The 18,767-nt window shown below is 32.7% G+C and overlaps 4 protein-coding genes and 1 long non-coding RNA gene across 5 annotated transcripts; 2 read left to right on the top strand and 3 right to left on the bottom strand.

Moving 5' to 3' along the window:
• Positions 1-1,625: 1,625 nt before the first annotated feature.
• LOC110637082 (calmodulin-7-like) lies at positions 1,626-2,075 on the bottom strand. The gene has a single exon (XM_021787024.2). The coding sequence runs from the start codon at positions 2,073-2,075 to the stop codon at positions 1,626-1,628; it is 450 nt and encodes a 149-aa protein (XP_021642716.2).
• A 2,020-nt stretch (positions 2,076-4,095) lies between these two features.
• Positions 4,096-5,943, top strand: LOC110637081 (cyclin-D3-2). Its single transcript, XM_021787023.2, has 4 exons — positions 4,096-4,776; positions 4,882-5,083; positions 5,228-5,358; positions 5,475-5,943. Exons 1-4 carry the CDS (start codon positions 4,285-4,287, stop codon positions 5,745-5,747), a joined length of 1,098 nt encoding a protein of 365 aa, XP_021642715.2. The 5' UTR covers positions 4,096-4,284; the 3' UTR covers positions 5,748-5,943.
• A 4,942-nt stretch (positions 5,944-10,885) lies between these two features.
• On the bottom strand, positions 10,886-12,815 carry LOC110637087 (ADP-ribosylation factor 1). Its single transcript, XM_021787029.2, has 7 exons — positions 12,682-12,815; positions 12,428-12,583; positions 12,169-12,239; positions 11,856-11,975; positions 11,517-11,635; positions 11,230-11,311; positions 10,886-11,124 (listed from the first exon to the last, which is right to left on the bottom strand). Exons 2-7 carry the CDS (start codon positions 12,573-12,575, stop codon positions 11,119-11,121), a joined length of 546 nt encoding a protein of 181 aa, XP_021642721.1. The 5' UTR covers positions 12,576-12,583; positions 12,682-12,815; the 3' UTR covers positions 10,886-11,118.
• Positions 12,816-12,852: 37 nt separating this feature from the next.
• Positions 12,853-13,966, top strand: LOC110637088 (uncharacterized). Its single transcript, XR_002491463.2, has 2 exons — positions 12,853-13,055; positions 13,442-13,966. It is a non-coding gene; the product is annotated as an uncharacterized LOC110637088 (long non-coding RNA).
• A 740-nt stretch (positions 13,967-14,706) lies between these two features.
• Positions 14,707-17,349, bottom strand: LOC110637086 (microtubule-associated protein RP/EB family member 1C). The gene is made up of 6 exons (XM_021787028.2): positions 17,116-17,349; positions 16,843-16,998; positions 16,592-16,695; positions 15,514-15,733; positions 15,329-15,442; positions 14,707-15,241 (listed from the first exon to the last, which is right to left on the bottom strand). The coding sequence occupies exons 1-6, from the start codon at positions 17,221-17,223 to the stop codon at positions 14,966-14,968; spliced, it is 978 nt and encodes a 325-aa protein (XP_021642720.2). The 5' UTR covers positions 17,224-17,349; the 3' UTR covers positions 14,707-14,965.
• Positions 17,350-18,767: the final 1,418 nt, after the last annotated feature.

The following is an 18,767-nucleotide window of genomic DNA, read 5'->3' as shown; positions in this document are numbered from 1 at the left end:
TTATTTTTGTGTTGCATAGAAAGAAAAAAAAAAGTATGTTTTTAAGGTAGTATGTGGAGTTATGTGGGAAGAAGTTTTTCTATGTAAATTAGGATTAGGAGTTAATTAGGACAATAAAAGATACTTAAAACATATAGTCACAAAGATATCTAAAAAATAATGTAAAATTCCATGACCTAAGTTAGGAGACCAAGTCATTATAAAAACCTTAGGTTGGTAGGATATATCATGTCGTGAGAGATGAAGGCTACCAAAGCATTTGAATAAGAGAGACGTCCATCGACAAACTCAATTAGAGCAAGCAATAATTACTATTATCTAAAATTTTAGTTTTTAATTTAAAAAAATTTTAATATATAAATATATTTAATAAAATTTTTCATTTAAATAAAAAAATCTAACAAAAATTTAAAAGGCTAAAAATTTTTATTAGTTCAATTTAATAAAAAAATTAATTAACTCATATTCTAATAATTAAAAAAATTATTTTTAATTTAATCCAATTAAAACAAAAAATTAGTAGTGCATAATTTATAATTTCTTTTAAGTAATAAAAAAAATCATGAAACATTTAAATTGTGAGTAAGATAAACAAAACACTTAAATTAAAATACTGCATTCATGTGAGAGCTAAAAGGAAACTATTGCCCTCCAAAAATTTTAATTTTTAATATAAAGTAGTTTAAATATGAACATATTCTTAATAATCTCTCACATCTAACAAAATTTTAAAAGTTAATTTTTTTTATTGAATCAATTAAAAAAATAGTTAGTGAACTCATATTCTAATAATTTAAAATATTATTTTTTATTAGCCCAACTAAATTTAAATATTATTGGCCCATATTTTTTAAATTTTCTTTTAAATAATAAAAAATTAATTTTTTAGTGAGGTATACAAGATAATTAGATCTAAAAATTATATTCATCATTGGCCTATATATTTAAATATTGCGTTAAATTGTGAGGTATACAAGACAATTAGGTTTAAGTATTGCATTCATTATTGACTCCTATATTTAAATATTATATCTGTCATTAATTGATATTTTTTATTAGTTCAATTAAATAAAGAATTATTAGACCAATATTATAATAATTTAAAGATTATTTTTTATTGTTTCAACTAGATTAAAAAAATTAATAGCCTATAATTTTTAAATTTTTTTAAATAATAAAAAAATAAAAAAAGAGTCAAATTGTGAGTGTAGTACATAAGACATTAAGTTTAAATGCTATATATGTCATTGGCTCCTCTAAATATTGTATCCGTCACTAGAAACATCACTTTTTTTAATGAATATTTTCTCAAAAATTATAGCCAGTGAAAAAATAAATAAAATTATAAGTTTTTTAATAATTCAAAATTCTAACATATTGCATTGAATCTTCCAAGGTAAGTTCAAGTTCACAGAGACTAAGAAAAACAAAATATATTACCAAAGGTAATGAGTTTGGAATGACATTATAAACATCATATTGAGAACATTCCATCACCATAGGTAGATCACAAATGAGTTTGATTCAACACTAGATAAAAATGCTCAAAAAAAAAAAAAGAAAAATAGAAAAACTTTCTTAATTTTTTAAGAATCATTCCATTTTACTTTTGACGGAGCAACTGATCATTTTGCTATCATGACCTTCACAAATTCCTCATAATTTATTTGGCCATCACCATCAACATCTGCTTCCCTTATCATTTCATCAACTTCTTCATCTATAAGATTCTTGCCGAGATTTGTCATAACATGACGTAACTCAGCAGCAGAAATAAAACCATTATGATAATTGTCAAAAACTCTAAAGGCCTCTTTCAGCTCTTCCTCGGAGTCGGTATCTTTCATCTTCCTAGCCATTAGATTTAAAAACTCAGGGAAATCAATAGTTCCATTCCCATTAGCATCAACTTCATTAATCATATCCTGTAGCTCTGCCTCAGTAGGGTTTTGTCCCAGCGATCTCATCACAGTCCCAAGCTCCTTTTTGGTAATGCAACCATCTCCATCTTTGTCAAACAAGCTGAATGCTTCCTTGAATTCGGAGATCTGATCATTTGTAAGTTGATCTACCATTTCTAATTGATTTTCTAAGATAATAAAATTGGATACAAGATAATAAAATTGAAGTTAGAGGAAGATGTTTGGATATTGTAAGCTCATGGATAAAGAGGTGGAGTAACACTAATGAGAAAATGAAGGAATTCAACTCATCTTCATTGATGCTAGAGATATCCATTTTAGAATTTGTGATCCCAGACCTGTCCCTCATCTTGATTATATTATTTGGATGTGAGCATTCTCTTTGATTTTTTCAAAAATACACCAAAATTTTCGGATTAACTTTTTTTTTTTTATATATCATTAGAATAATTTTGGGTATTCTCCAATTTAATAAATGAAGAATGAAAAAAAAACTATTGTATATGTTTCTATTAATAAAGTATTCATTCTATTAAAATTCACTATTAGTCAAACATAATTAAAGCTATCAATCGAAATTTAAGAAATTAAATTCTTACAAATATTAAAACCACAAGTACTAAATTGTTTCAAAAGATAAAATGTGATGAGTTAAATTGTAGCGGTTTTCAATTTATTAATGATGAATTTTAATAAAATAAATATTTTAATAATAAAAATATATTTCAAAAACTAATTTATTTATCATAAAAATAAAAATTAAACTAAATTATAAATTACTCAATAATTTTATGCAAAGCAGTAAGTTTTGATAATACTTTTATGTTTAGAATATTTTCACATCAATTTTTATTAATTAAAACTATTTTTTTAAATGACAAATGCATTTTTTACATCAACTAATAGTTAAAAAATAAAATTCATATTTATTAACTGAAATAATTCTCTACTATTTTTAAAATGCTTCTTTTTTATTTTTTTATGGGACTGTTTAAAATGCTTTTGTTAACTCATGAAATTAGATGTGTGTTTTTTCTTAAAAAATTTTTTATTTTAAATTAAAAATTACATATTAGAGAATAATGTCTTATGCTGACAAAAGAAAATAAAAAAAAAACTGTTTAAGAACTGTATCACATTAATTTTTATTGTTGGTTTAGAGTTTCCATTGGTTAATTATTTTATAAATTTATTTTTACGCAAAATTTATTATCAATCATAATTTAATATACGCTACTAAAAATACAATACAATATTGTTTGAGAGGTGCAAAACAAACATGATACTCTCCATTAAGCATTGTCAATGCTTTTCACCATGGCTACTAACGCGAGTAAATTATTATTATTATTTTATTTTATTTATTTAAGAGAAATTAATAACCTCCAATCAGAATTTATCTACATTTTTATAAAAAATATATATTATAAAATTTATTTATTATGATAATATTTTATCACAAAAAACTTACATCTAATTGTAATTAATTTTTAAATTATAATAAAATTTTATCATAACAATTAAATTGCATAACAATGAGAGCAATTAAAATAATTTAACTACCTTTAATTAGTGTTTTAAAACCTTTCTACATAAAGTATAATTATTATGACTTCAAGTTTATAAACCAACAAATTTTAATAATTTTTAGATTAAATTTTTGTTATGAAACTTGTGTATGGTCAAATATTTATTAAAAAACTTACAATAACAACATTTGTTTACTTATTTGTTATGGTGTATTTTAAATTTATATCTCTTAATATATTGCTAAAAAATGAATTAATTTCAAAAATAAATTTATTAATATTGACATAATTATTATAAAAATAAATATTTACATATTGCTTGTAGAAATTAGTTGTTTATTTACATATTTTAATTTTATTTTATTATCATTATTACATATATATATAGTTTAATTTTATTATATATATATACACATAGAGATTTCATTTTCTAAGGAAAAGATCTCGGTTACAGTGCCTTTGCTGTCGGGTGTAATTTCCGTGGCGCCAAAAGGGTCAGTTAAAAATAATAATAATGAATTATTTATAAAATTAAAAGCAGAAAAAAATTTATTACCAAAGCAAAAGAAAAGAAGGAATTAAAAAAAAAAAAAAAAAAGAGAAGGGAAAAAAAGGACAGGCGTGAAGACTTCTCAGATAAAAACTCTTCACTTGCTTACTCCATTTGTTGTCTCTCTCTATCCCTCTCCTCTCTCTTTCTCTGGCTGTGCTCTGTCTGTCACTGCACTCTTGAGAGTGAGAGAGAGGTTTATGGTGATATGGAAGGAGTTTGAGATTTTATTTTTTTCATGGTATAATGAGAAGACGAATTAATTTCTTTTTTCTTGAAGAAGATGGCTCTGGAGGAGAATGTACAGCTTCCCAGCTCAGCATTGGTTCTTGATGGGTTATACTGTGAAGAGGAGGGCATTGAGGAAGATTATGCTTGCGTTGATGATTGTAGTGAAGTTTATGATCAGGTTGTGAGAAAGGTGTCACCTTTTTCTGGTGTTTTGCTTGAACAAGACTTGTTTTGGGAAGATGATGAGCTACTTACTCTAATCTCCAAAGAAAAAGATACCCACTTTTGTTTTGATAATGTAGTCTCTGATGGGTGCTTAATGGTGGTTCGTAAAGAGGCTATTGATTGGGTTTTGAGGGTAAAAGCTCACTATGGTTTCACTGCTTTGACTGGTGTTCTTGCTGTGAACTACTTTGATAGGTTCATTTCAAGTTTAAATTTTCCAAGAGACAAGCCTTGGATGGGTCAACTTGCTGCTGTGGCTTGTTTGTCTCTGGCTGCCAAAGTGGAGGAGACCCAAGTGCCTCTTCTTTTAGACTTGCAAGTAGGTTGCAAAATTTGCAATCCGGGTGTTCGTTAAAATGTCGTAATTGGCTGTTTACTGAACCATTTATTCGAGTTATCAATTTTGTGTTTGTGCTTTTTCTAGGTGGAGGAATCAAAGTATGTTTTCGAAGCCAAGACTATAAAGAGAATGGAGCTTCTGGTGCTCTCTACTCTTCAGTGGAGGATGAATCCTGTGACTCCAATTTCCTTCTTTGATCACATTATGAGGAGGCTTGGACTAAAGAATCAATTGCATTGGGAATTTTTTAGGAGGTGTGAGCGTTTACTTCTCTCTGTCATTGTCGGTAAGCAATTGAACAGCTATTCATTTTGTTGCCCACCTCTGAATTTATTTATTATCTAATATTGACTACAAAGAACAGAAAGTTTAATTAGACCATCCAACTTGTTTCCTTAACTTGATTTCCAATACTGTATTTTGATTTCAGATTCAAGGTTCATGAGTTATCTTCCTTCTACGTTGGCCACCGCAACTATGCTGCATGTTATTAAGGAGGCGGAGCCTTGTAATCAAGTGGAATACCAGCATCAGCTTATGTCTGTGATCAAAATCAGTGAGGTCCGTGCCTTTTTAACGTGCTTCCTTCGTTTCAATCCGATCATGGATCTCCAGCGTTAAAAATGTATGAATTTGTATAGCCCATACGTTACATTTTGTCTGATATATTGCAACAGGATAAATTGAACGAGTGTTACAAGCTCATTTTGGAGCTTTCAGGCAGTGAGAATCAAAGCTGCAAGAGAAAGTATCCATTGACACCCAGTAGTCCAAATGGAGTCATTGATGCATACTTCAGCTGCGATAGCTCAAATGAGTCGTGGGCTGTGTCGTCAACAGCCTCATCATCACCAGTGTCTCGATTCAAAAGAAATAGAACCCAGGATCAGCAGATGCGGGTGCCCTCACTAAATCGTTTGTCTGTAGATGTGCTTGGCAGTCCTCACTAATATTTACTTGTCCTTTTGTCTACTACAAAACATGTCATTATAACATTTCTCTGTTTTGCATATTAATTGTATTATGCAGTTCTTGAGGCGCAACCTTTTTGTGCTTTACCGATTATCAATGTATTTCGGGCGTAAAATTTGAAACTTAATTCATTCTCAGTCAAAAAAAAAAAAAAAAGAGAAATTCGTTCTGTGACCTCTTTATTTGAAGTGGAATGAGGAAATGGCTTTGTTTTTTTTTTTTTTTTTTTCCAGAGTTGCATGTTTAGTGTCTTTGTTCCTACAAGTTCAATCATTGCTCTAGCCTCTTTATTTATGTACTGTGTCATTGCTGTTGATTTACCAATCTCATTGGTTTAATGTAGTAGTGAATCCATGGGTAAAGAGTTGGAGCACTGGTATTCTTAGTTTCCTTTCTTGAAAGAACAGAGTGTTGACTTGAGAGAGTAGATGAAAGGATATAAAGTGCTTGTTGACTTCTTTGTATGTTGATATCAAAGAGATAGAGGGAAGGAAATTCAAAACCCCTAAGATCTAAAATATTATTACAGAATTAGGGAAGTCTTGCGACAATGTCAAACCACGAAGTAAAAGTCCTAACTAACCAACAACCACAATTCTGCAGGCAGACAATGGACTTCTGCCTTTGAAATTTTGTTACTTTCTTCTTCCTCCCCTCCCTCTCTTTTATGAGTGAGTGTTTTGTTATCAAAACCTTACATTCTTCCCTATCTGCTGGCGCTTCTAATGTTTTCTGTCTATTTTACCCCATGATTAATCAGTAAGAACCCTTCATGTATTAGGACTGAAACTTAATCTTCATGTATGTAGCAGGGCTTGCTTTGCTACGTCAAATATTTGGTGAATCTAACTGAAAATTATAAATGGTTCAAACTAGCTGCTGCTTGTGAAGTATGGAAGGAAATTAAATTTGAATTCGAAGCGATGTATAAATAAGGTGAAACCCATGACTTGAGCAACTATGATCCAGCATTTTTCATTAGTTAGTACTAGTCATCTGGCCTTTTGTATTTTCCATTCTGGTTTTAGGAGCATTCTGTCAAACAAAGTATGCACAAAAATGATTCCAGCCATTGAATAAGGAGCTGTCCAAGTGTGAGATTGTGCTTATCTACCCATACATTGGGTTATGTTGTTTTTTTTAAAGTATCAGGGGGGAGTGATTATTCTTGTTGAGATTGAAACCTTGGCGGCCACTCCAGATGTATAGGCGAAAAGGACTAATGCATAATTACTTGAGTTGTTTCATTAGAATGGTTTAGAAATTGCATGACAAAGTTCATGAAATGTAAACATTTTTACTTATTCTTCAAAGTCACACAACTCGCATCATACAAGCTCAAGTAGTTCGGCTAGTTTAGTGCAATTTATGCCATAGAGGGGGAATCCTAATTAGATTTTCTGTCATATGAACAAGTCTGGTCACTCATCAGTATTAAGGTATGCCTTGTGTTTTGGTGTTCTTACCTATATAAATAAAGGATGTGTTTAAAGTGGAAGCTTTTGGAACATCTGCATTACTCGAGGGGAAAAAAAAAGAGAGCAATTGTTGATTTATGGGTGGATCTTTGATTCCTCACACCACACGCAACCCCAGTAAAGATGAGTAGTCTAAGCTTTTAGTTCGTAGTGGTGAATAAGTTTAGGTTGTGTGGTAAAGTTTGTATGAAGAATTATTTGCATCAAAAAGTGATATTGGAAAATACAAAATAGTGCAAGAAAAGAAAAGGTTGAGGAAAAATAAAAGATTTTCAGGTGCATGCTGTTATTTTGAACTGGTCAAACCTGTAAAAGTAGAAATGGGGGAGAAGAGTGGAGATTTTGAAAGTATACTTGAGTGAGCTTCTTGGCCCTGTGAAGGATTTCTTTGTTCCTGTGGTCCTGCCTTCTTCCCTTGCTTTTTTGCTTTATAACTTGGGTGTATTTTGACCATTAACATGGCTAATAATGCCTTGTGAGCATAATTCGTGAGAGAGAGAAGGGAGAGGAAAGTGTTATCAATGCAACAGCTAAGGGAATTGGCCCCATCCAGTGATAATTCTGGAATCATGTGATAGTTACCCTAATTTTAAATGGCTGGGCAGGCAGCTGATTTTACACATAATTTGGATTTCTTTAGGCAACTGTAATAAGTTGATGATTCTGCAACAATCCAGTGAAAAGCAATTTTGGAGTTTGGCCATTCCTTGTTCTTGGTTGGTTTTGATTGAAAAAAAAGATAGTCATTAATAAAAATGAATTTTTATTCGTTTTTCTTAGAATTTCTTCTGCCTTTCTGATCCAAAGACAATTGTGGGAAATGATAAATCTCTAGTTGATTTATATCTATAAAATAAGAGACCTGAAATTTTATGTTAAATATATGTAGGAATGCAGAGGCAGAGCATTACCAAAATGACTATTTCTTTATGAAAGCATTTAAGGCAAAACACATTCCAATTCCACTAGCAGGCATGCACAATTATGAGCCTCGTGACTTGGGCTTCAAGAGTCAGAAATAGTGTTTTCTGTAAAAAAATAATCTGAATATACTAATTTGCCCAGAGCTAAATGCATCGTATACAGAGCTCAACAATTACAACCCCATACTCATTTTGATGATTCTGCCATGTCTCCCAAGTGGGTTCAGCCATTGCAATCTTTTAACAACCGCTGAGCAAAAAATTTTCTTTAAAGATTCTACAGGGAAAGACATGGAGCAGTGAATCACTGTAAGAAATAAAAATGGGTGTATCTTTCTTTTATAATTCTCGTCTTCACCTGCGTTAAGATGGTATTGGTATGCTTGGAAAAAGGAAAAATAATATGAAAAATAGGATAGAAATGAGTAAATAAATGCCACTCCAGCTTAAAATATGTATAGGATAAAACAATACGGTAAGTAAAGTACACATGAGGGTGAACTATGAACAAGACCGTAAAGAAAAGTCGTTGAAAACAGCTAGAGAAAAGCTTGCCTTTGACATATTCTGGTAGAAGTTGTCAAAAGATTAGTACTCTCTTGTTTCTTCTTAGATGCAGAACCAGTGGGAGAAATTTCAGGCATTGGCTGCAATGTTTGCCAGTGGCCTCAAGTCTATTCAAAGTAAAATATTTACATGTGAAAAGAGGGTAAAAAAGAGCGGACAAAAATCTGTTCTAATCTCTCGACGTACAACAGTCCAAGAAAAACATCTAAGGTTAGGTATTAATCCAGATTCATTCATGCTTTCATGAGCCGGGTGAATGACCGTACCAGGGTGAATCGGAAACAAAAAATACTGAAATGGGCTAACAAATCCAAAAATTATGAAGAGGGGGTGGGTGTCAGTGGTCAGCGCCTGGAACGCTATTCAAAATGGCACCTGAACTCCGAACTCCGGACACTATTCATATTAGCATCCGAAGTTGGGACGAATAGCGTCCCATTGCAGCACGCATCTGTAACCCGCGGAACGCTAGTTTTATTAGCGTCCTTTGCTCTGGATGCTAATTATATTAGCATCTTGTAGCTCCGGACGCTAATATAATTAGCATCTTTGTTCGTGGCGTCTGCAGGTAGCCGAATCTCCAGTGAAACGGGACGCTATTTTTATTAGCGTCCTTTGTTCATCCCACTCCCCATGGGGTGCATGGCGGAGAGGGACTGGGACGCTACGGAGAGGGGACTGGGACGCTACTTATAGTAGCGTCCTGCTCGCTGGGACGCCAGTGGTGTGCTGGTGATCGTGGGGATGCTATTCAAAATAGCGTCCTCACGTCAAAACGCTATTTTTTCACCCCCTTCCCGTAAATATCCAACAATCTAACCCATTTCAGTATTTTATTTTTTAAATTACCCTTTACGGTCAATTTCCCTTCATGAGCCACATATGAAGATGCTAGCCCCTTTTGGGGAACAAAATTTCCCCTTCCCTTCTTTAGCCATGTCCAGTGTTTTTTAGTACCAAACTGTTGAGTAGTCTTATCATGTTATGGAATTGTGCATCTCAGGAAATACCCTACTGGATTCCAGGTTTCAAATGCAGAAACCATTCAAAAAATAGTGTTGTTTGGTATGGGGTAAGTTAACTCAGGAATTTCAAGGTCCGGAAAGTTAATAAATTAAATTTGTTTGGTTGGTATTTTGTCTTAACTTTCCTGCAAGTCAAGGAAGCCACTTCATTCACTAATTAGGAAGTAACTTACTTACCTCCAAGGGGGTAAGTTACTTCCTGGGAAGTGAACTTTCCAGGAAGTAGGACGCTTAGACCAAAGGAAAGCGCCAACACAGACTTGCCAACACAAGCCAACACAGCTCTATTTAATAAGAGCTATATGGTCCAAGCAATTTTAGGTAGCTCACTGGTCATCAAAATGACTTTGCAATTGCACAAAACATTTTTGTCAACAACTTTACCTACCAGAGACCAATGACATTTATTCTGTCAAATTCCGACCAGAAATTCATAACACAATTACTTGACAAATTTTAAATACATTCAATCATCTGCAAATAGGGACTAGTTAGAATTATATCACATCTTTTATGATTGGTAGCTGTATACAATAAATAGCTTGCATACATGCCAACAGAAGTTTAATGGAGGAAAGTGCTGTATCAATGGAACTCAACTGTGATAACTTGGGACCCCGAAGTACATAGATTAGATTCTGGTATTAAATTTGTGATGATAGCCTGGCCTTTAATGGATGTCCTTCATATGCACCAGCTGCAGTAAATAGCCTCAATCCTCCTAAAAATTTTGCTATTTTGAGATTCGGATATTCAGCTATAATTAGGATTGTAATTCGAATTGTTCATGCAAAATTTTCAGGTTAAATTTTATAAGTTTAGTCATTAATGTTGAGTCTATCTGAATGTGGGTATTCACATCTATACCATCTCCCTCTCATATTACTAAAAAAGAAAATCAGATAAAAGAAATAGTAAATAGGCAAAATTTTTGTGAAACATGGAAGCAGCATGATTCCAGGTTACAAATTTTTGTGACACCACAACCATAGTTTAAATATTATTTCTTCTTCTTGTTCTGAACAAAGTATAACTTTGGTCCCAGTTGATGCAAATCCTTCGATAATATTATTCTGAAATGAGAGTCATTCATATTTTTTATTGCCCTTTGAAGATAATACTATTTTGAAGATAATAATTGATATTGGTATTGATCACACTGCATCAAATCTCCATAATTTGTTACATAGAATGCTTTAGTAGTAGTAGTAGTAGCAGCAGCAGCAGCTTACAACAATTAATTCATAACATGTGAAGTTCTATAGTCGCATGCTTTTCTCTTTTAGGATAGGAAAGTTTCAAGTCTTTCTTTATGTAGGTGTCTTTCTGTATTGAGGGCTTCCACGGCTTCTTGGATTACCCCTATAAACCAAACAATTATTGTTCAGCTATTGAATACTTCCATAAAATTCTTGAATTCATATTTCCACAAGGAGAATGGAGCTTATAGAATATGGAATAACTTACCTTGCTAGAGATATTGCTAGACAGCCAATCAAGACCCTCATAGAGTCCTTGGCCAGAGGTAGCACAAGTAGCTTGAATGTACCTAAACCAGCCAATTTCCAATCTCACATATCATGGTAGTATGTGTATCACAAACTGAACCAAATCAGAGAATTATAGTTCTGTCTGGTGCTGATAATTGAGAGATTGATCCTTAAATTTGCAACACATAACTTGATTTTTAGTTTAGTTACAACAGTTAAACCATGATCCAGGATTATGGATTAGTTGAATGTAAAATATTTTACCATCGTCGCTGGCGAAGTGAGTGCAGACCAAGTTTATCAGTGATTTCTGAAACAGTCATTGCATTTGGAAGATCTTGCTTATTGGCAAATACAAGCAATGTTGCATCGCGCAGTTCGTCCTGCAATAGCGAAAGGGAGATTATATAAAGGATTCCTCCCTAGAGTTTAAGTACTAATTAGAGTAGATTCATCATAGGAAAATTTCTCCAACATGTCCATATATACATGCTAATTGAATTTCTGGTTCTTTAGGATGATCATTCTGGGATTTTTGTAAAATCTCTATAAGTCAATAAATTGCCAAAGTGTTGGTCAAGTTCTTAGAAAGATGTAACATACCTCACTCAGCATCCGATGAAGCTCATCTCTGGCTTCTGAAATCCTTTCCCTGTCATTACTATCCACCACAAATATGAGGCCCTGAGTGTTCTGAAAGTAATGTCTCCATAATGGTCGAATCTATGCATCAGAGAATTAGGAAGAATAAGCTTTTCTTTACACACTGAAAAAGAACATGATACTTGCATGCAACCTGATGTTTTAATTGAAAATATGAGATCATGTGCATATTTTTGGCAAATACTTTTGCTTGTCCACAGTACAGTAGTGTACGACCTATATAACCAAATGATCTCATGATCATGCTTGGTACCTTATCCTGTCCTCCAACATCCCAGACAGTGAAGCTAACGTTTTTGTATTCAACAGTTTCGACATTGAACCCTGACACATCAGTAAAACAGATCAATAAAACAGTTTAGCCATTTGAACTTGAAAATTCTCTCATCACCTGTAGAAAATTTTCCAAACTTTGGAAAAAAAAAATTATGATGAAATGATACTTTTGTTTGATATAGAAGTGTTAAAAGGCCATTGATACGCAAGACAAGAAGCAAGTAATTGGAGATTACCAATAGTGGGTATGGTAGTAACAATCTCTCCAAGCTTCAACTTGTAGAGGATGGTTGTTTTTCCAGCTGCATCTAAACCCACCATCAGAATCCTCATTTCTTTCCTTGCAAAAAGCATCTTCATGAGCCTTGATATTGCCAAACCCATTGCTACACCTAGTTCAATTGAAGATATGATCAAAAAACAGATTATATGAGTGAAAACTACAATAAAACTTCTGTGTGGAAAAGAAAGGAAGAGTTGAATTGTGCACCTTGCAAGCACAAAGGAGAAAGAAATTACGAAAAAGAGATCTTAGCCTGCATATTTTATAAGCAATTAGAGACATCATCTAAGGCATAAAGTTGAAGGGGAATAGGATTCTTTTGAAGGATGTAGAAGAAGAATAAAGGGAATTAACTTTGTTTGCTTTCGGTTGTAGCTACTGGTGGGCTATTGGGATGGGAATGGCTGTGATTCAGTTTCCAAGTTGAGCTTGAGCAGCGAAAAGAATGTAAATGGGTCCCACATTGACATTGGTGAATAAGAAGGCCTTGCAGTGCACTCCTTTTGTGTCAATTTGAGGATACAAAGGCAGCTCGTTGTTATCTGGAGTCCTGATGCAGAGTCTTCTTACATTGTGAAAAGGTTATTTCTATGATTTGAATTTATGACTTCCTGGTCAAGCAATCTTATTATTACACTGACGCTTGCCCTCATCAGCAATATGGGTGTCAATTTCTGGGATTTGATTAATTTGTTTTTAGCCCTTGCTGATTTGATAAATCATTCGGTGTGTACAATGGTTTTATTCTGACCATTACTCATGTATGTTTCACATTAGTCTCACCATAATCAATCAACATACAACTATTGCATAATATAATTATTTGCTGGGTGGGCGATAGGGTCTTAGATTCTTGAATAAGTTGATTTATAAATCAATTGTGGCACAAGCTGCATTAAACTTGCACAAGAGTAATATCTTCTTATTACTTTTGCTGCTGCTTTTTTCATTTGTGACAATTAATCAGGCATAGAGCTGAAGTAAGAAGAGATAAGATGCTTAATTCAGATGGCCGAATAGTTATAGAAGGCAAAGAGGAACTTATGCATCAGAATGATGGTGAAAAACCATTCAAGACCCAACAAATGGCTTTACATATATATGGCAAGTAAGTAACAGTTACAGAACAAAATTTGATATGGAGGATTGATCAAGACACCAATAATGTTCAGTTAAGAAGTGATAATAAAGAGAGCTACAAACAGATTCTGCAGCTGTCATTTTCTGGTAATGGCATCCTTGGCAGACTCCATGGTGGATTCCACAGAAGCTGCAGCTTTAGACAAAACATGCCACTTGTGTTCAAATTTTCCTTGGGATGGGACTGGTGAATCACGTTCCTTGGCCTAGCCCTGCCGATGACAGGTAATCTATTGTTTCACCTTCAACCCTTTTCTCCACATCACCTTGTGCATTTGTAGTCTCTATCTCCTGGCATAAGAGAAAATGTAACAAATTGTATGAAAATAACATAATTATATATCCTTGTCAATGGATTAATATGCAAGAGGAATCTTGTCAGGACTATACCCTTCTAGCTTGTGCGTTCATGTTGGGGGTCACGGTGATCAATTTGAATGGGCTTAAAGTGAATAGAAATGGTTTATAGTAGATGTATAAACAGGAAATAGCTCTATATTTTTTCATGTTTCCAAGAGCGCTTGCCATTCATTACTTGGTCTTCAGGAGACGATTCTTGTCTCATGTAAACTTCTCCGCAAAGAATTATGTATGCCTGGGAATTAAAAGATCCAACAACAGAGAATCATGAAAAGAAAAAAATTATAAGGGAAAAATTCTATTGATATCGTAATAGTAGATGTCAAATTTATCTACGTTAAGATCTCGCATTAATTTGAAATAAAATAATGTGCCCTCATATGGCCTTAATCACTCCTCTCAAAGCTTCTCCACATTCTGAGTATTCGGTCCTGAGCATGTGGACAGTATTAAGATCCCAGTTTGAGATAGGAGAACTGATTTATTTTCTGTTTTTTCCTTTTCTTTTTTGGATTAGAAGAAAAACAATTGAATTTGAAACTGACATTTTAGTACCCAAAACACATGAACAAAGAAACTATTTTTTCTTTCCTCCTAGATATGGAATATTTCACCACAGGAAAATATTTTCGGCTGTTTAATTTTCATAGTACATCACATGTTAACGCAATTACTAATCAAATCAACTCTGAACATATTATATTAACAGCCGGATAGCCTGCAAAATATTCATTCAAGGAATCAAGGTTTTCATTATATGCGAATAATATAGACAACATTTGAAGAATATTGTCAAGCAGAAGGGCAAAATATCAATGTTATTTCTTCTAAGTAGACAACATTGCCGGAAAGAGCTTTGCAAACTATGCTAGGGCCAAGTATAAACCGTCCATCACTTGCTACCTATGCAATATGAGAAGAGAATGCAGGTATCTGAACAAACGTTTGTAAAGCAGATGTAATTAGAACTACATCTTCAGATTGGACATTATCAGTAAGTCATAAGAGGTGACCCACTGCAATGGACATCAGTTGATTCTGAAAGCCTTTGCCTTGGCGACAATGCTGTGATGCCCGTAGAATCAACATCAAAGTTCACAATATTTTTTCGCTTCTGAGAATCTGAATTCATCTTTTCCTCTGATGAAGCCTCAAAAATGGGACTTAATGCTTCTTTCTGCTGAAGGGATACCATGGCTTGAGCTTCTGCAACAACAGATGGATCATCATCTACAGCGTACAAGATTCTTTTTATTGCTGCAACAACCTGCAGAGAAGAAACATTGGATCACAGGTTGGCATTTTGTCATAGTCAATTGAACAATGTTTAATTTTTCCAAAAATGAAGGAGTACAGTTGAGTTTTCAATCTCAGGACTCTGGCAAAGAATCTCGATATCTCTCAGCTTCGCAAAGTAGAAGTCCCTCTCCTTCTCAAGACTGTCCACTGACAGCTTCAATTCTGTGATCTGCATACCAAGGAGTATTAGATCCTAGACATCCCTCAAAGAATTGCTTTGAGTTCTTCAGTAATTCAAACCTGTTCATCATATGCAGGCACTGGATTAGGAGGTGGTTTTGAGGCCTTCACAGATTGATTTGTAGAGTTCACAGAGGACACATCATTCCTTCGAGCATTGTGGGAGGACTGTGCTTTAGGGGCAGCAGTTGAAGTCTTGGCTGAAGGTTGAGATGCCACACATTTCTTGCTTGCTTCTTTTCCTCCCTTGCATGCCTCTCTTCTTTCCAATGGATTGTAACTAACCATGAAAGTAAGCAAGTAAATCCAACCAGTCATTTTGACTATGCTAGTATAACTGAAGTAGGCAACTTATTTGGCAAGCTATTATTCTATTTGTCAGGATAACCCTTGCAAATACAAGATAAGAAATGAAGTCAATATATAATCTGTATACCGCACTCTGCAGCTTTCAGCAGCAAACAGGAAAAAACTTAATGGCATTTATATAACTTCTTAGCAATTATGCATAGACTCATATTTTCTCAGCAATTATGCGTGTCCTCATATGAATCTACTAACAAGACAAAAGAACGGAAAAATCTTCTAGGTATATCAAAAATAAGGTGTAAGATTGAAAATTATACAGTGAGAAAGCTATGCGGATCACAAAAATTGAAAAGTACAAAAACAATTAGGGTGAAAAGAAAATACATACAAGTTAAGATAAAAGACAAAGAAAAGAAAAGAAATTGCCAGCAGCGTTGGTAAATGTTGGCTTCTTGTTTTGTTCCCAATTTAACTATAAAACGTGGATTAGAGATGCCAAGCCACAATTCAGCATTTTAAAATTCCTAGTATCAAAAACTGCAAACAGAGCTTCCAATTGATTAATCAATAAATCAACAGCACATAACAAAAATTACACAATTTGAAAAAGACTTCGCTTTGATTTAACAGAGAACAAGAAACTACAACAGAAACACGAGGTCCTACGAGGAATGTTATATTCAAAATATTGCCATTTAGTGATGAACTTAACTGAACAATAGATCTTACCCTGTAGTTTGTATCGCACTTCAGCCAACGATAATAAACCAAAAAAAGCTAAATAAAATTACAAATTACAATTATTAAAATTAAAGAGAGTGAAAATTACTTGAGAGCGCCTCCATTAACAGAATCGCAATAATGCTTCATCCACTGCATGAACTCCAAATTATCAAGCGGTCTTCCTTTTATAAGCTTATTCACTTCCATGTGCTAAAGTCCCAAAAAAAAAAAAAACAAATTCCAAATGGATGCAAAAAATAAATGACAAAAAAAATCAACCGGCGTAAAAGCAATCGATGCATCTAAAATTGAATTTGAAGCGCACCGAGAATGATAGATGCAAAAAATGCAACAAACCTTAGTGATCTTGAGTTTGTTGAAGACATCTTGAAGGACCTTGTAATTCTGGATCATTTCGTACTCGTTCTTGGCATCGAAATTGACCTTGTGCATAGGCACGATCCCTGGATGAACAGAGTCCATTAGCTGGCAGTGAACCGCACCGGAGCAGGCCTAAAATTGATAGATCCATAAAAAGTCAGAGGAATTTCTTCGCCGAAACTGATAAACTAGGGCCAAAAAAAAAAAGAATGAAAGAGCTGAATTGTAAAGAAAGGAATAAGTGTAGACCTCTTCGACTTTGGAGAGATTGAGTTGGAGAGTGGTGTTGATCCACGAGAGGATCTCCGATCTACCGACGAAATATGCCGAATCCATCATCCCGATAGTCGTGGCCATATCTGATTTTCCTAGTTTTCCGTTTATGAGTGTGGGCTTCTAAATCTCTGCGTTCCAGAGAGAGAGAGGACGCTCCTAGTGGGGAAGAGAGATTGAGAGAGAGAGAGAGAGAGAGAGAGAGAGATAAAGAGAGAGGGAGAATTTAAAATGGGAGAAGAGCGGGCACTTTTTGGCTCTCAATTCAAAATGGTCTGACACGCTGACCTAGCCGACTAGCCGTTGTCCTCCCCCTTTCATGCGGCTAGGGTTCGTGAGGCTCGTTTGGTTCCATGGCCATATGGGTTAAGGCCTCAAGTGAAGGTTCGAGGGTCCAATTCTATAAAGCCCAAAAGTAATACTTCAGCATTGTTTGGTTTTCATAGTGGCATCAACTAGGATGTAGATAATCTTTTATTAAAAAAATTAATTTAAATTTAAATGTGAAATATTTTTTTTAACTAAAAATTTTAATTACATTTAAATATAAAATATTTATTAAATTATAATATAATTTTTTTAAAATTAATATATATAAATTTAAAATATAAATACAAATATTTATTTATATATAAATAAAAAATAATTATTTAATTAATATGAGTAATTATTACCGTCCTAATCTCTTCCATTCCATTAGAGCTAATAAAACAAAAAGAAAAAGACAATTGTTTCTTATCGTATATTTTATTTTATTTTTTATAAATTAATTATAGCTCATTCACAACAAAAAATTTTTTTGGACAAAATAATATATGCTAACATATCATTTAATTTTAGGATTTTTTTAATTTAATTTTTAAAATATACTAAAAATTATAATTTAATTTTTTTTAATTTTGTGAGAAATAAATTAGTATGTAAGATATATATCTATTAATAAAAGTCTCTTTATTAAAATTTATTGTTAATAAATCATAATTGAAGCAGTTAATTTAAATTTAAATGATTAGATTATTATAAATATTAAAATTATAGAGATTAGATTGTTATAAAATTAAAATATAATGGATTAAACTATTATGATTTCAACTCGCTACCAAAGAATTTTAATAGAAATATCATTCTATTAATCGAAACATATTTCAGAAATTAATTTATTTGTCATAAGAAACAAAGAAATTAAATTATAGTTTTCATCATAGAGATTAAACTATAAATTATCCTTGAATTTATTATTAAAATTCAATTGACCAATATAATTGACAACTTTCCATCAAACAAAATTTTTAATGGATTTATTATTCATATTTTAAAAAAAAATACTTAAATTTTTTGTCAATATGTGGCACTACTTTTTTTTTTCTTACATAACATAGAATATTTTATAATTTTATAATTATCAGTTATTTAAGCTACAATGATTCCAACCAAGACATGGCCAGGTATAATAGTTTTGGTTGTTATTAAAAAGTAAGTCATTTTTCAGATTTTAATAATTTTATTAAAATATAAAAATATTTATATATATGTAATAGATGAATACATATTATTATTTTAATATTATATTAAATAATAAAAATATTTTATTAAAAAAATTATAGTAAAAAATAATTTTTATATTTTCA

This window comes from Hevea brasiliensis, chromosome 10 (assembly GCF_030052815.1).
Source record: "Hevea brasiliensis isolate MT/VB/25A 57/8 chromosome 10, ASM3005281v1, whole genome shotgun sequence".
Classification (NCBI taxonomy): Eukaryota; Viridiplantae; Streptophyta; class Magnoliopsida; order Malpighiales; family Euphorbiaceae; genus Hevea; species Hevea brasiliensis.
Note: the sequence above shows the minus strand (reverse complement) of the source record. Positions and strands in the feature narration are given on the sequence as shown.

Coding starts and splice junctions, on each gene's coding strand:
- LOC110637082 (XM_021787024.2), bottom strand. CDS start 2,075: ATGGTAGATCAACTTACAAATGATCAGATCTCCGAATTCAAGGAAGCA.
- LOC110637081 (XM_021787023.2), top strand. CDS start 4,285: ATGGCTCTGGAGGAGAATGTACAGCTTCCCAGCTCAGCATTGGTTCTT. Junction 4,777..4,881: donor CTCTTCTTTTAGACTTGCAA/GTAGGTTGCAAA, acceptor TGCTTTTTCTAG/GTGGAGGAATCAAAGTATGT. Junction 5,084..5,227: donor ACTTCTCTCTGTCATTGTCG/GTAAGCAATTGA, acceptor TTTTGATTTCAG/ATTCAAGGTTCATGAGTTAT.
- LOC110637087 (XM_021787029.2), bottom strand. CDS start 12,575: ATGGGTTTGGCAATATCAAGGCTCATGAAGATGCTTTTTGCAAGGAAA. Junction 11,636..11,855: donor TTCATCGGATGCTGAGTGAG/GTATGTTACATC, acceptor TCGCTATTGCAG/GACGAACTGCGCGATGCAAC. Junction 11,312..11,516: donor TCACTTCGCCAGCGACGATG/GTAAAATATTTT, acceptor TGGCTGGTTTAG/GTACATTCAAGCTACTTGTG.
- LOC110637086 (XM_021787028.2), bottom strand. CDS start 17,223: ATGGCCACGACTATCGGGATGATGGATTCGGCATATTTCGTCGGTAGA. Junction 16,999..17,115: donor ATCTCTCCAAAGTCGAAGAG/GTCTACACTTAT, acceptor TATCAATTTTAG/GCCTGCTCCGGTGCGGTTCA. Junction 15,242..15,328: donor CTGAGATTGAAAACTCAACT/GTACTCCTTCAT, acceptor TCTTCTCTGCAG/GTTGTTGCAGCAATAAAAAG.